The sequence below is a fragment of the Schistocerca nitens genome, chromosome 1 (genome assembly GCF_023898315.1).
Source record: "Schistocerca nitens isolate TAMUIC-IGC-003100 chromosome 1, iqSchNite1.1, whole genome shotgun sequence".
NCBI lineage: Eukaryota > Metazoa > Arthropoda > Insecta > Orthoptera > Acrididae > Schistocerca > Schistocerca nitens.
Genome location: NC_064614.1, coordinates 799,376,425 through 799,391,592, shown reverse-complemented (window position 1 = coordinate 799,391,592; position 15,168 = coordinate 799,376,425). Strand labels below are relative to the sequence as shown.

The 15,168-nt window shown below is 43.2% G+C and overlaps 1 protein-coding gene across 1 annotated transcript in view; it reads left to right on the top strand.

Moving 5' to 3' along the window:
- LOC126262451 (uncharacterized) overlaps nucleotides 1–15,168 on the top strand; it is a 672,745-nt gene that overhangs the window by 536,220 nt on the left and 121,357 nt on the right. The window contains exon 4 of the mRNA XM_049959109.1: nucleotides 6,354–6,527. Coding sequence (XP_049815066.1) covers nucleotides 6,354–6,527 — 174 coding nt within the window. The remainder of the gene's footprint in view (nucleotides 1–6,353; nucleotides 6,528–15,168) is intronic.

Here is a 15,168-nt window from a genome sequence, read left to right as displayed (position 1 = left end):
ACAAGGGAGAGTAATAACGGCACGGCTCATTTCGTGGAAGCCACTCCCATGCCGACCCGCCGGCGGCTGGAGAGTGAGCCTGTGGACAGTCATGGACTACGGAAAACGAACAGCGAAATACTGGCGCCTTTATAGACTGGCCTTTCGAACATCTAAGCTGAGTCATGGCCCGACCACCTGAGATCGAGTACCAACTCAAGTGGGGGGAGGGGGGGGGGGAGTGATTTGAAAGAACTGCCCCTGACTCTTGTTTTGCCTAAGGCAAGGGTGAGGGTGCCCAGTTTGCGTCAGCCTTAGCTTCGGGGGCAGCTCTCTCGCCATTATCTGCAATACTACGATTTGTTCAAGTACTGTCAGTGTCACGCTTCATGCAACGAAGGTAGAAGTACGATACAAATTTTGTGACACGACTACCTGTACTGGTAATTTAAAGTTAATAGATTTAATTGGTCGATTAAATTTATTATTTAAACTATAACTTTTACTATTCTCTCGGAAGATTCAGGCTGTGTGCTCTATCACTGCAGGAACAAATAGAACGTGTGAAAACAACCTTGTTCTTCCTGATGGCGTTATTGTTATTACCGCTTCATTCGAAACCTTTTTTACGGCAACGTAGTCATTGCCGTAGTCTCTAAATGTTTAGCTAAGGAAATCTAGCATGGATCGCAAGCTCTTATCGTCACTCATGTGGAGTGCGTATGAAGGCAGAGTTCAAAGCGGTTTGATTTTCGTTGGAAGGTGGCACCGAGCGATGTCTAAATACCTGTTTGTGGTGGTAGACTTCCTATAAACTCTTTGCCATTTACAGTATGTGATCACAAGTTTCCGGACACCCCCAAAACCATACGATTTCATATTAGGTGCCTTTTGCTGCCACCTACTGCCAGGTACTCCACGTCAGCGACCTCAGTATTCTTTAGACATCCTCAGAGACCAGAATGGGGCGCTCTGAGGAACTCACGGACTTCGAATGTGGTCAGATAATTGAGTGTCACTTGTGTCATACGTCTGTATGCGAGATTTCCACACTCCTAAACATCCATAGGTACACTGTTTCCGACGTGATAGTGAAGTGAAAACGTGAAGGGAAACGTACAGCACAAAAGCGTACAGGCCGATCTCCTCTGTTGTCTGACAGAGACCGCCGACAGATGTTTAATAGGCAGACATCTATCCAGACCATCACACAGGAATTCCAAACTGCATCGGGATACACTGCAAGTACTATGACAGGCAGGAATTGAGATAACTTGGATTTCACGGTCGAGCGGCTGCTTATAAGCCACACATCACGCTGGCAAATGCCAAACGACGCCTCGCTTGGTGTAAGGAGCGTAAACATTGGACGACTGAACAGTGGGAAAACGTTGTGTGGAGTCACGAATCACATTACACAATCTGGCGATCGTATGGTAGGGTGTAAATATGGCGAATGCCCGGTGAACGTCATCTGCCAGCGTGTGTAGCGCCACCAGTAAGATTCGGAGGCGGTGGTTTTATGGTGTGGTCGTGTTTTTCATGAAGGGGACTTGCACCACTGGTTGTTTTGGGTGGCATTGTCAGAGCACAGGCCTACTTTGATGTTTTTAGCACTTCATGTTTCCCACTGTTTAAGAGCAATTCTGTCAACACGATCGAGTACCTGTTCATAACGCATGGCCCCTGGCGGAGTGGTTAGACGACAATAACATCCCTATAATGAACTGGCCTGTACAGAGTCCTGACCTGAAGCCTACAGAACAGCTTTGGAATGTTTTGGAACGCCGACTTCGTACCGGGCCTCACCGACCGACATCGATACCTCTCCTCAGTGTAGCACTCCATGAAGAATGGGCTGATATTCCCCTAAAAACCTTCCAGCACCTGATTGAACGTATGCCTGCGAGAGTGGATGCTGTCATCAAGGCTAAGGATGGGCCAACACCATACTGAATTCCATTATTGCTGATGGAGGGCACCACGGACTTGTAAGCATTTTCAACCAGGTGCCCAGATACTTTTGATCACATAGTCTATATGTTTTCATTGAACGTGTGAACAATGACGCTGGGCTGCCGCATCTGCCAATGGCGCAGGTGTTTATAATTCAACCAGGTGCAGCGACTAACACAGATGTCACTTTAGCAAACCCCACAGCAGCAGCTAAGATTAATATTTTGCAGGTGTTCCATATCTGACATCCAGTGAACACAATGAAATTGTCATCGAAGGAGAAAGTGGCGTGAGACGCCCTGATAAACCTGCAGGACAGGACAGGTAGTTTAAATTGTGGAAAGGGACCAAAATAAGCGGCTGACAGTTGCAATCGAACGTGCAACATTATTTATTTGACCTAACATTATAAAAGCCAAGATTTTTTTTAAAAAAAGAAACACGAAATTAATTTTTGGAACTTAATAACGGTCTGAATACGCCATACAACCTCATGCCTTAAGGGCAAGACCACTTTAATTTAAAATCAGCTGAAATCCAATAACTTGAGACTCAAATCAAAATCAGAAACGTAAAAGGCAGAAGGTCTTATTTTAAATCAGTTCTTTCAATTAAGATTCAAACCAAAATTAAATTTTTAAAAGGCAAAAGGCCTCACCTTAAAAAAGTTCTTTAATTAGGCTGAAAGCCCAAACAATCTGACACCTTAAGAGCAAAACAACTTTAATTTAAAAATCGGCTGAAGGCCCATCACTTAAGACTCAACAAAATTAAATTTTTAGAAAAGGCCAAAGTCCTTACTCAAAACTTTTCCTTAAATTAGGCTGAAGGCCCAAACAATCTTACACCTTAAGAGCAAAACAATCTTAACTTAAAATCAGCTAGAAGCCATACAAATACAAACAACAAGAACAAATAAGAAAAGGCAGTACACGCAACGGCACTCAGAAGTTTCTGAGGGTACTCTTGGAATTAAAACACTAACGCTTTCCTACGTGAGACAGGCAGTCAGCCCAGCCATTCTCGATCCGACGACAACCCAACCGTAAGACAGTAAACGGACCCACTGACAAGATAACTTCCACTCCACCTGACCAGCTCACAACAGGGAGTTCAATGTAACAACGTAGAAAGTATTGGCGCCCACAACCCATTATACATTGAGCTGTCAAACTACACACCTTGCTGGACAGTGACAACACGATGAGGAAAATACGCTACCTGAATTTATGTCAACGGCCAGGACAGGTAACCAGAAAGTTAACGGCCATAAGGCAGCTCGCGGGAATGTCCCAACAGCCAACAACGAAATCCAAACGACACAATGTGAACAGTCGTGGTTTGGTGGTAGATTAAGTCAAAACTCAACTTTTGTGTCCACGATCGGTGAGCCACAGACCTCGTAGCAATGGGAAGAGCACCACACACTCCGACCGCACATAGACAACGCCAGCGGTCCTGGCCAAACTACACGCCGTGGAGATTTCCTCGCTGCTCCACGCCAACCGACCAACCGGTCGCACACCGCCCAGCTGGAGACTATAAGCGCCAGGACAAAGATACAAGGTGCGAATATCGATACACACCGCTGCTGCCACTCATGGAGAGAGAGGATAACAGCATAATTGCGATAACTGCAGAAGACTATCCACAGCATAGCAACCAAGGTTTAATCCAAGACATAACATGAGCCAGCCACGGCTCATGGTGATAATGGAGGGACACTAGCTAAACTTGCCTATATGCAGCATTTACAACGGTATCACTTCCGGAATGTGCAGCCTGAGGTACACAGCTACTAAACGAACTCTTGCAAGGACCACAGAACATTCATATCCCTGATAAAATCGTGAAAAGTCAGACTACGATCTCTTGGAGCCCAATTCCGGAGATTTCCCTCTGCATCGTATATGAATGCCCCCATATATAATGACTATAGTTTTGAGTACAGAACCTGAGGCGAATATCAAGATCAAGAAGAAAAGTTTATCAACGTGCTTCACGGCAATCAGAGTGCACTGCTACCCTCCATAAATACAGAGAAATGAAGATATGCTACGAAACGTTGCTACAGGAAACTGGAAGAATATAGTGGGAGAAGTTTCTACGAAGGCAACTGCAGTTTGACAAATTGGGGAAGTGGAGGGGTTGGGGTCGGGTTGTGTGGGGAAGGAGACCAGACAGCGAGGTCATCGGTCTCATCGGATTAGGGAAGGATGGGGAAGGAAGTCGGCCGTGCCCTGTCAGAGGTACCATCCCGGCATTTGCCTCGAGTGATTTAGGGAAATCACGGAAAACCTAAATCAGAATGGCCGGACGTGGGATTGAACCGTCGTCCTCCCGAATGCGAGTCCAGTGTCTAACCACTGCGCCACCGCGCTCGGTGGGGAAGTGGAGGAGACCATATAAGTTCCTGACAAAAGATTATGGAATCTACTGTCATATCTACAATTCGTGAAGATTGTGGCTCAATGACGGCTGGATGGAGGAAATCAGCAGAAGATCTGCTAACCGCCCTCCTTCCTGATGATAACACTAACACATATACTGAAATACACGCCCAGCTCTCTCTCTCTCTCTCTCTCTCTTTGTGTGTGTGTGTCTCTCTAGTCGTCGGTAGTCGGCAGACCTCGAGTTACTCTGAGGGAACCAGTAACATATCTGGTAATATAAGCTGAAATTATTCACTTTGTGACTTGACCTATTTCCTTTTATTTTATGCTATATATATTTTAATTAATATTTTTTCAATTTTTTATTTAATTTTTAAATTAATATTACAAATGGTTACTCCAACCACTATATTCAAATATATCGTTGTATGTGTCACCAAGATTATTGAATATGTACGACATGTTTAGAGATTCCAGATGACAGGTCCAAAAATTGTGGAAAAATTAAATTTAAAAAAAAGTGAAATGCCGACGATAAGCGCTTTGTGTCCTGTGTCCAGTTTTCATTCGCTCAAGCTATGTGCTGTTACAAACGCATTTTACTCATGACCTCGAAGCCTGCATTCAGTGCCACTCGATTCTGTCTTAGGTTCGTTTTTCCGCAAGCGTTAATTGTACGTTGACAGTGATACACCTCTGTATGGATAGCTCTACTGATGAAGAATTGGTCGGTATGCTCTCGTTTGTGGTTTCACTGAATGCAATGGTAGAGCATCACAACGCAGGTTTGCTGAAGCGTTCCTGCACCGACGGCAGCTACATCACAGAGCACTGTTTGATCTGAGTGTCTGCCGGCTGGAGTGGCCGAGCGGTTCTAGGCACTTCAGTGTGGAACCGCGCGACCGCTAAGGTCACAGGTTCGAATCCTGCCTCGGGCATGGACGTGTGTGATGTCCTTAGATTAGTTAGGTTTAAGTAGTTCTAAGTTCTAGGGGACTGATGACCTCCGCTATTAAATACCATAGTGCTCAGAGCCATTTGAACCTTTTTTTAAATCTGAGTGTCGTTACGTTACCCTGTGTTGTGTTAATACGTTTCGGGTATTGTATATTACGTGTCGTAACAATTGTAAAGTTATTTTCAGAGAAATAAGGGTGACGGCGGTTAGAAGCCGATTAAATAATAATTATAAGTACGCTATTACTCCATGACTGATCAATTGGAGTGCTGTTGCTGCACTTCACAATTGCAACTGGCTAATGCAGTCTATGCGCGGTGGAGATGTTGATCCAGAACCTACTTTTTTTCTAAAGAGACATGGCCACGTATATCTGAGTAGGTGATTTCACAGAACAGTCGTTTCCAAAATTCTGTTTAGTTATATCGGGGATCTCTGTAGATTTGGAAGTCAGAGAGTGCTGCTTGTGCGATTTGCAGGATCGATGTCTTACCTTCCTGACAGCTTTTAGACCAACACAGTGCATGCAGGAGAACGCAAGATTACAGACCGGCGACGGGTGTGTGACAGGATTTTCAGTTACTTTCAACGATAGGTAGTATCTATTGAGCCAAACTTTATCATAAAGCAAGCAAATTTTAACATAGGTCTCCATAATGGACTAATTGCTACAGCCAGTCGTAGCAATGACATCCAGCACTAGTAACTGAATTGATCAGTCGATTTGCTACCGTTAATTTCCATGGCTTCAGTCTGTACTTTACGAGCAGATGCGTCTCACATACGGGTCTGAGGTGCTAAATAACATACTCCTTTCCCTGGTCGCTCGTAACTCGTCTAGTTCGTTCTCGGTCAAATATGATGCTCCATCTGCCATACTGTCCGAACAATGAATCAAAGCTTCATGCGATGATAGCATCTTGCTTACACGGTGTTTGTTCCTGTGCAATTCCGGAGATACCCCTGCATCCAACATGAATCCCCCCCGTACATAATGAGTGTAGTTTTGAGTGCAGGACGTGACGATAAAGTCGGAAAACTGACTGTATTCATTGTGCGTGTGGCAGACGCGTCGCCGCCGACGATAGTGGTGCGCGCGTTGGCAGAGGCGGCGTCGCTGCAGCCGTGGGGCGGCGTCTCCGTGCGGCCCGGCGCCGGGCTGCGCCTCGACTGCGTCTTCCCACGAGACCGGGGGCGGCCCGGCTGGACGTGGACTTCCAGCCCGAGGCAGTACCTCACAGGTACGTGCCGCCCTACATACACGCCACAGCGCGATGGAAACGTCTCATCCGATTCCTCTGCTCGTGGCACGAAGGTGTTCCCGTGCTGAAGTAACGCCGTCACTTGTGTTCCATAACGTTCAGTCTTAAGCCCATTACCAGAAAATTAAGCTCCATTACCAGAATTACCGCACAAAAATAAACATTAGTAAAGTGGAGGAAGGTACTATAATTAGAAAAGGAGTTGGACAAGGATGTCACCTGTCTCCTTATTTACCTGATGTGTTCATTGAGGGCCGGCCGTTGTGGCCGAGCGGTTCTAGGTGCTACAGTCTGGAACCGCGCGACCGCTACGGTCGCATGTTAGAATCCTGCCTTGGGCTTGGGTGTGTATGATGTCCTTAGGTTAGTTAGGTTTAAGTAGTTCTAAGATCTAGGAGACTGATGACCTCAGAAGTTAAGGCCCATAGTGCTCAGAGCCATTTGAACCATTTTGTTCATTGAGGAAGCTATTGAAATCGTGAAATGAAGGAACGAAAGCCATTACCGAAAGCATGCATTGTATCAGATTTGGTAATGACAACCTTACAGTTGCAGCGTCCAATCACGAAATGAATAGAATGCTACAAACCCTATCACACAATGTTAAACTATGGAAATTAAAAGTGATCGAACGGAAAACGATTGTAATGGCAGTACGATAAACTGTGGAAGAAATAAAAACCAGTATAAAAAGTCACAAGTTGCCTCACAATCTCAGTAACGTGCTCAAGAAATTCACGAATTATTTATTTTGTTATAAATCCAGTCGTGGACCACAGATGTTTATTAATCATGTTATTAATTTCTGTCAGTGATAACCATCCTACAACATAAACATAAGCATTCAGAGTTAGCTTAGGGTACAATATTTCTAAATTACACAAAATACAGTATCAGAAATCACTGTAAGCATGTACGCAAATCCTGTCATATTTGCTCTTAGTGATTTCTGATTCTGTATTTTGTATAGTTTGGAAACACTGAACGTCAAGCTACCCTAGCATGCTTATTTTTACGTCTGAAGACGTTCGTCGTTGACCGAAATTAATAACCTGAGTAATAAACTTCTGTATTCCGTGACTCGATTTATAATAAAATAAATATATAAAATGATGACGTCAGAACTGCTGAGATGAAAAAAATTTGTTGTCAAGGTATCATAATCAGAGGAAACCAGGTGGTTAGTGGAAGTGAAGAAGAGGATTGGATTGGCAATACAGGCATTTATGTCAAAGGAGAAACGTTTTAACCACCAAAGATATGAATATAGACGTCAGAAAATTCTTTCCAAAGTAAATTGTATGAAGTCCACTGCTTAATGAAAGTGAATATTGGATGCTGTGTAAATTGGAAACGGATTGACTTGAAGCTGCTGAAATGTCACTATGGTGGAAAACGACAAGAACGAGCTGGACAGAAGGAAAAAGAACCTGTTGAATCTTAATGGATGTTAATGAAGAGAGATGGTTATTAAAGGAAATGGACAGGAGAAAAATGTAATTTATTTGACATGTCATGAGACACAAGACCTTCTTGATGACCATTCTTGAATGGCAAGTGCTGGGAAAGAAAGCAAGGGGACTGCCCTGGAATAAGTGTTTAGAGGATGTAGAGAAAATTGTAAAAAGGAAGGCTAGAAGATGAGGGTTTAATGTCCCGTCAATATCGTGATCTTTACAAGCGGAGCACAACCTCAGGTGGTTTCAAGGATGGGGGAGAAAATCGGCAGTGCCCTTTCAGATAAACAATCCTCGCATTTGCCCCGATGTCAGTCAGCAGCCACCAGCCGAAAAATACAACAGGGAAGAAACCGCTTTCGTGATATCTTACGAGTTCCTAACCAGCAGCGAACTACATAGTTTCATGTGTGTGCTTTGGTTTTTAAATTTCTACGTGTTTGTTTAATATTAAATAGACACAGCTCTAGTGTTTCCGTTTTTGTCGGAAAGTAAACTGATTTTGTGAAATATTTCATATTCCTAACCATGGGCGAATTATTTAGTCTCACGTGTGTGCTTTGATAGTTTAGTTTTTGAATTTCTGATGTTAATCTTATTTATTAGACATAGTTCTCGCGGTTTCATCAGTGTCTTGAGTATAGTTCCGCAACGTGTATAGATAATCTGTTGTCTGTCTGTATAATGTAGTTTTTCACCGTCTTTGATATGGATAGGCGCTGTGTTTGCAGTGTTCAGATGCGAGCCTATATGGTGATACTTCGTTCTAAGCTCCATGATGTGCTGGCTTCGGTTACACAGCTTGAAGCTGCAGTGGATGGGCATCACTGTTGCGGGCCGGCCATGTGGATGCAACGGACGTCCAGCAGGACCCACGAGTCGACCGATCAATCTGCACCAGTAGTCAGCCCAGTTACTGCTTTCATTGCGGTTGACCCCGCACTCATGGTCGAGTGGGAGGTAGCATCGGAGAGTGGCAGGTTATGAAAGACTTCTCTGGGAGGGGGAAAACATAAGGCCTCCCTGGTTAGTATGTGCAGTAGGTTCCAGGTGCTGTCAATGGCTGAATCTGTCTCTCAGCCAGCTGCAGTCGCCTGTCGTGTTTCAGAGAAAATCGCTCAGACTACAAGGACTGGGCAGTCACAGAGGGTGGGATTATTGGTAGTTCGGAGCTCTTATGTTAGGCACATTATTACGCTCCTAAGGGACATGGCTACCAAGGAGGGCAAGAAATCCAGTATGGACTCCATGTGCATGCCAGGTGGAGTCATTCCAGACGTGGAATGGGTCCTTGCAATTGCTATGAAGAGTAGGATCGGAAGAGATGCTCTCTGGTTTCGATCGGCTATCAGAAGTGGTGAAGTCTGCCGATCTTAGTTGCGATCATTGTTTGCAGCGTAACCGACAGGACCAATTGCTGACCTCTGGTACAGAGCCGAGTGCAGGGTCTCAATTAGACGCCCAGACGGATCTGCGACCGTGTAGGCCGCAGATTCTTCGACATGCGCCATGGGGTGGTGGTGTTGCGCAGGAGGCGGCTGCGCAGGAGGCGGCTACGCAAGTAGCGGGTTCTGAGTGGCGTGGACTGGGCAGCTATTTACGTTTGAGGGTGTTGGGAGAAAACCAAAAAGTCTTCAGTCTGAAAGTGTGCAGTTTGAACACAAGAAGACTGCAGATTTAGGAACGATAGATATAACCATTCTCAGTTGTCATAGTTGTTTTGCGAAAGTAGCAGAGCTCCAACCGTTAACAGAAAGTACTGATGCTCAAATCGTTATAAACAATGAAAGACGACTAAAGCCGGAGATAATTTCAGCCGAAATTTTTGCGAAGAACCAAACACTGTTCATAAAGAGTAAGCTAAATAGAAATAGCGGTGGCATGTTTCTTGCTATTATAAGTAGTTTATCTGTAGTGAAACTGAAATAGAAAGTTCCTGTTCGTTAATATGGGAAGAGGTCATTCTTGGCAACCGGAATAACATAATCACATTCCAACTCAGATGATACAACTGCTGAAAGGATCAAAAAAATTTTGAGTCTAATTTGAAACACGTACTCGACTCATGCAATTGTAACTGGCGGTGAGTTCAATTTACCCTCAATACGTCGGCCAAAATACTTATTCAAATCAGGAGTTACACATAAAAGATCATCCGAAATTTTGCTTAACACATTCTCTAAAAATTATTTCCAGTATTTAGTTTATAAACTCTGTTGTGGCGTAACAAGACAGCTACGCCACACGGAAGTAGCCGAAAGGCACGCGTTAATCTCACGCAGATGGGCGTGAGGTCTGAAACAGGATTCGTAATGAATGCTATAAAGAAAAGTACGTAGCTGCTAGAATACTTAACTTTATTCCATCATTTGTATACAGCATTCTTGATGATACAAGTGAGACACTATCTTGAAATGGTTTATGGCGCCTTGCTAGGTCGTAGCCATGGACTTAGCTGAAGCCTATTCTAACTATCTGCTCTGCAAATGAGCGAGGCTTCGTCCGTGTAGTCGCTAGCTAAGTCGTCCGTACAACTGGGGCGAGTGCTAGTACGTCTCTCGAGACCTGCCGTGTGGTGGCGCTCGGTCTGCGATCACTCAGTGGCGACACGCGGGTCCGACATTTACTAATGGAACGCGGCCGATTTAAAGCTACCACCTAGCAAGTGTGGTGTCTGGCGGTGACACCACAAACTCACTCTAATATTAAACGGTTGTGGAAACACACCCTACCTCTTAGTAACAAATAATCCTGAGCTAATGACGAGCATGTAAACGGATACATGGATTAATGAATACAGGGCTGTCGTAGCGAGACTGAATACCATAACTCCCAAATCCATCAAAAATAAACCTAAACAATATAATTCAAAGAAGCAGATAAAAATTCGCATGAGACCTTTCTGAGAGACAGTCACCATTGCTTCCAAATTAAAATGTAGACCAGATGAGGCTTGAATTCAAAGAAATAGCATCGACAGCAACTGAGAGATTTATACCAAATTAATCAACAAACGACGGAGCTGATTCCACTTGGTGTAGAAAACAGGTCAGAAGTCTGTTGCATAAAAAACGAAAAAACCATGCCAAATTTAATCGGACACCAGAACCGCGAGATTGGTGATCTTTTTCAAAAGCTCGAAATTTAGAGCGGACTTCAATGCGAGATGCTTATATACAGTTTCCATAACGAAACCCGGCAGAAAATGCAAATAGATTCTGGTCGTACGTAAAGTACGCTAGAGGCAAGACACAATCAATGCTTTCTCTGCGCGATAGCAATGGAAATACAGTCGAGGACAGTTTTGCTAACGCAGGGCTGCTAAACTCAGCCTTCCTTGGAGTGGTGAAACAACTTAAGGTAACCCGGAACGTCCTATACCTCCAATGTTAAATGTAAGGAACATTTTCTTATGCACTATTAACACCAGAATGATGAAACTTTTACAGTATAATATTACATATATTTAATACCAAGTACCATATGGATTTTAGTTTATTGGTGTTTTTTGGGAAGATATTATTTATTTTGTTACTGAAAATAATTGACACATTTTTGGCATAGTATCTTTGAAATAAAATCTATTACCAACTATGTATCACAAAAAGGCTATGATACAGGGTGTATACTGGCACTGTTTACATTCCTTGAAAATTTTAAGACTTTATCTCTAATAGTTTAGCAGAAAAAGTTCCTTATATGGCAAAAAAGTGTACTTGCGGAAAACAAGTTTCAAAGTTTGACTAACATTTTAGTGGAGTCCAGCACCATAAGAAGGGTTTTCACTGTTACTAGACATCTCCCCATCTAGCCTTCTTTTCACACCTTTCATTCTTGGTCTGGCTTGCCTCTCACACTACTTTTCTTTCCTTTCAGCATCCCGTTTCCTCTCATTGTCTATCAACATCACTGCACTCATCATGTACTTCTGCAGCACCTTGCACTTTACAATGTTACCTTTGTTGTTAGTAGCAATCGCAACATTTGCTCCAAAATGAAGAGTATGGATTTCCACAAACACATTTTTTGGGATTCTGGTTCAAATTACATTATTCACACTCTTATTTTGGTTTTGTGTACGTCCGTGGAGACATTTCTTCAAAAGTTCAGTTGCAGAAAGATCTCTGAAAATTGGTGTTATAGCCTTCATGACAGTTTCTGGTAGACTGTGATGATGCTTGTATACACGTTCAGATCCCTGATATTTGTTGTACTTGCACCAGGAATTGGGTCCCTGTGGGCACAGTCCATGTAGAGGTTCCTCGTCAGTCGATAAGATGTGGTAGTAAAGTGCCATTACAGCCTTTTACATTGCATCAACACTGTGAGTATTTTGTCTTATTGCCAGTCCATAGTCTCTATGCAATCTGTTTATTACCTCGTCTGTCAATCTTCTAGCTCCACCCAAAGGTTTTCCATCACTGAGTACTTGGCCTTTCAGTGTGGTCTTCAGTCGACGCAGCCTTGTTCCCATACGTTTCTGAACGTGACCTATGCACTCCTGTTTAGTAATGGTAACATCATTTCCGTAAAGTTTCAGCTCAGATACAGCAGCAAAAGACTTCGAATCACCATCACCCAGGAACTGTAGGTATCTGACCTTGTACCACAGAAGAGAGCGACTGAAAATGTCTTTCACACCGGAAACTTCCATGGCCCCACTAGACCCACTGTAATTCCTTCTACAGTTTTCTGCATGCACATCCTTCACTCTTTTAAGATACTTACAGTGCTTGAATTTAATTACAATATCTGTAACTTTTGTAGTATCAGCACTTGTTGCCGTTATCACCCCATTATGTGAGGTGTGCCCGCGCTTCTGCTAGTGCGACAGCCAGGTCCCGAGGATTCTGAACATACGGAATTTCTTCATTCACCGCCACAGCCTCCTCCACTGCTTCTTTTATGGATTCTTGGGCAATATCTCCAACACAGGATCCCACAACCGAGTTATATTTTGAGAATTTCGTTGGTGGTGATGGTAGATTCATTACACCACAAAACATTTGACCAGCAGAGTATCCCTTACCGATTGACCTTAGAGCATAAACACATCTAATATTTACACCATAGTACTTGCTTCACCCCCCCCCCCCCCATGAACCATGGACCTTGCCGTTGGTGGGGAGGCTTGCGTGCCTCAGTGATACAGATGGCCATACCATAGGTGCAGCCACAACGGAAGGGTATCTGTTGAGAGGACAGACAAACGTGTGGTTCCTGAAGAGGGGCAGCAGCCTTTTCAGTAGTTGCAGGGCCAACTGTCTGGATGATTGACTGATCTGGCCTTGTAACACTAACCAAACGGCCTTACTGTGCTTGTGCTGCGAACGGCTGAAAGCAAGGGGAAACTACAGCCGTAATTTTTCCCGAGGGCATGCAGCTTTACTGTATGGTTAAATGATGATGGCGTTCTCTTGGGTAAAATATGCCGGGGGTAAAATAGTCCCCCATTCGGATTCCGGGCGGGGACTACTCAAGAGGACGTTGTTATCAGGAGAAAGAAAACTGGCGTTCTACGGATCGGAGCGTGGAATGTCAGATCCGTTAATCGGCCAGGTAGGTTAGAAAATTTAAAAAGAGAAATGGTCAGGTTAAAGTTACATATAGTGGGAATTAGTAGAGTTCGGTGGCAGGAGGAATACAGGTTATAAATACAAAATCAAATAGGGGTAATGCAGCAGTAGGTTTAATAATGAATAAAAAATAGGAGTTCTGGTAAGGTACTACAAACAGCATAGTGAACGCATTATTGTGGCCAAGATAGACACGAAGCCCACACCTACTACAGTAGTACAAGTTTATATGCCAACTAGCTCTGCAGATGATGAAATGTATGATGAGATAAAAGAAATTATTCAGGTAGTGAAGGGAGACGAAAATTTTATAGTCATGGGTGACTGGAATTCGAGAGTAGGAAAAGAGAGAGAAGGAAACATAGTAGGTAAATTTGGATTGGGGGTAATAAATGAAAGAGGAAGCCGTCTGGTAGAATTTTGCACAAAGCACAACTTAATCAAGGCTAGTACAATGGAGACAGATTTCTGCTGCAAGTCGTATGTGTCGCTTGATATTTACTGACATACTCAATTTGCAACATTCCTTACACAGTACTGAACTCTCAGTCACCTTTGAGAGCAATGGAATGTTAATTATTTCGTTCAAATTGTCCTCACTACACTTCTCCAATAAACTGCAGTATTTTCAGTTGATCCATGCAACGTCTTGCTTGCGCTAGAGACAGGAGTAGATTTCACTTCATGAATAACCTCACTATTTTCAGAATCATTTCCCAAGGTCGGAGAAATTGTCACAGTTCCACTAGTATAACTCGGAGGAGGCTTCTTCCTCTTGTAAACTCTGTTACTAAATCGAGGCATATTTGATAAGTTCCAGTTACGCAATAGAAATACAACACAAATCGTGCAATAACCACCAAATGCTCAATGTAAACAACAGTATCCAAAGACTACAATATGCAGACAAAACAATTGCCTGTCAAATCGTGTTGCCAACATAATATAAAGTCTTTGGAAAGACCGGAAGTTTTGAAAAACAATGTTTTCAATGAACATGTATCCATGGAAATTCAATGTCGCGACATGCCCTCTACAGCACATTATTGAAAATAATATTTTCAATACTTGGAGTTGAGCTACAGGTAAGATTAATACGTCATTTTAAAGAGGAAGATCTGTAGTATTTTATTTCACAATAAACTGAAAACCCAGAATTTCATCATTTTTAGCTTCCGGGTTCCCTTAAGACCTGAAAGTGAGGAAGTCATCCGGTCCAGACTCTGTACCAATTAGGTTTCATTCAGAGTATGCTGATGCAATAGCTCCATACTTGGAACGATAATATACAACCGTTCGCCTGACGAATTATCCATTTTGGAGCATATATTGTGTTAATGAAAACAGGACTGTCGTATCGAGAAGAGAAAAGAACGGTCTATTGACATACACTGAACACGGATTTAGAAAACATCGTTCTTGTTAAACACAAGTAGGTCTTTACTCACACGAAGTGTTGAGTCCTATTGACAAGGGGTTTCATATTTATTCCGTATTTATAGATTTCCCGAATGCTTTTGACACTGTACCACACATGCGGCTTGTGAAATTACGTACTTACTGAATATCGTCTTAGTTATACTACTG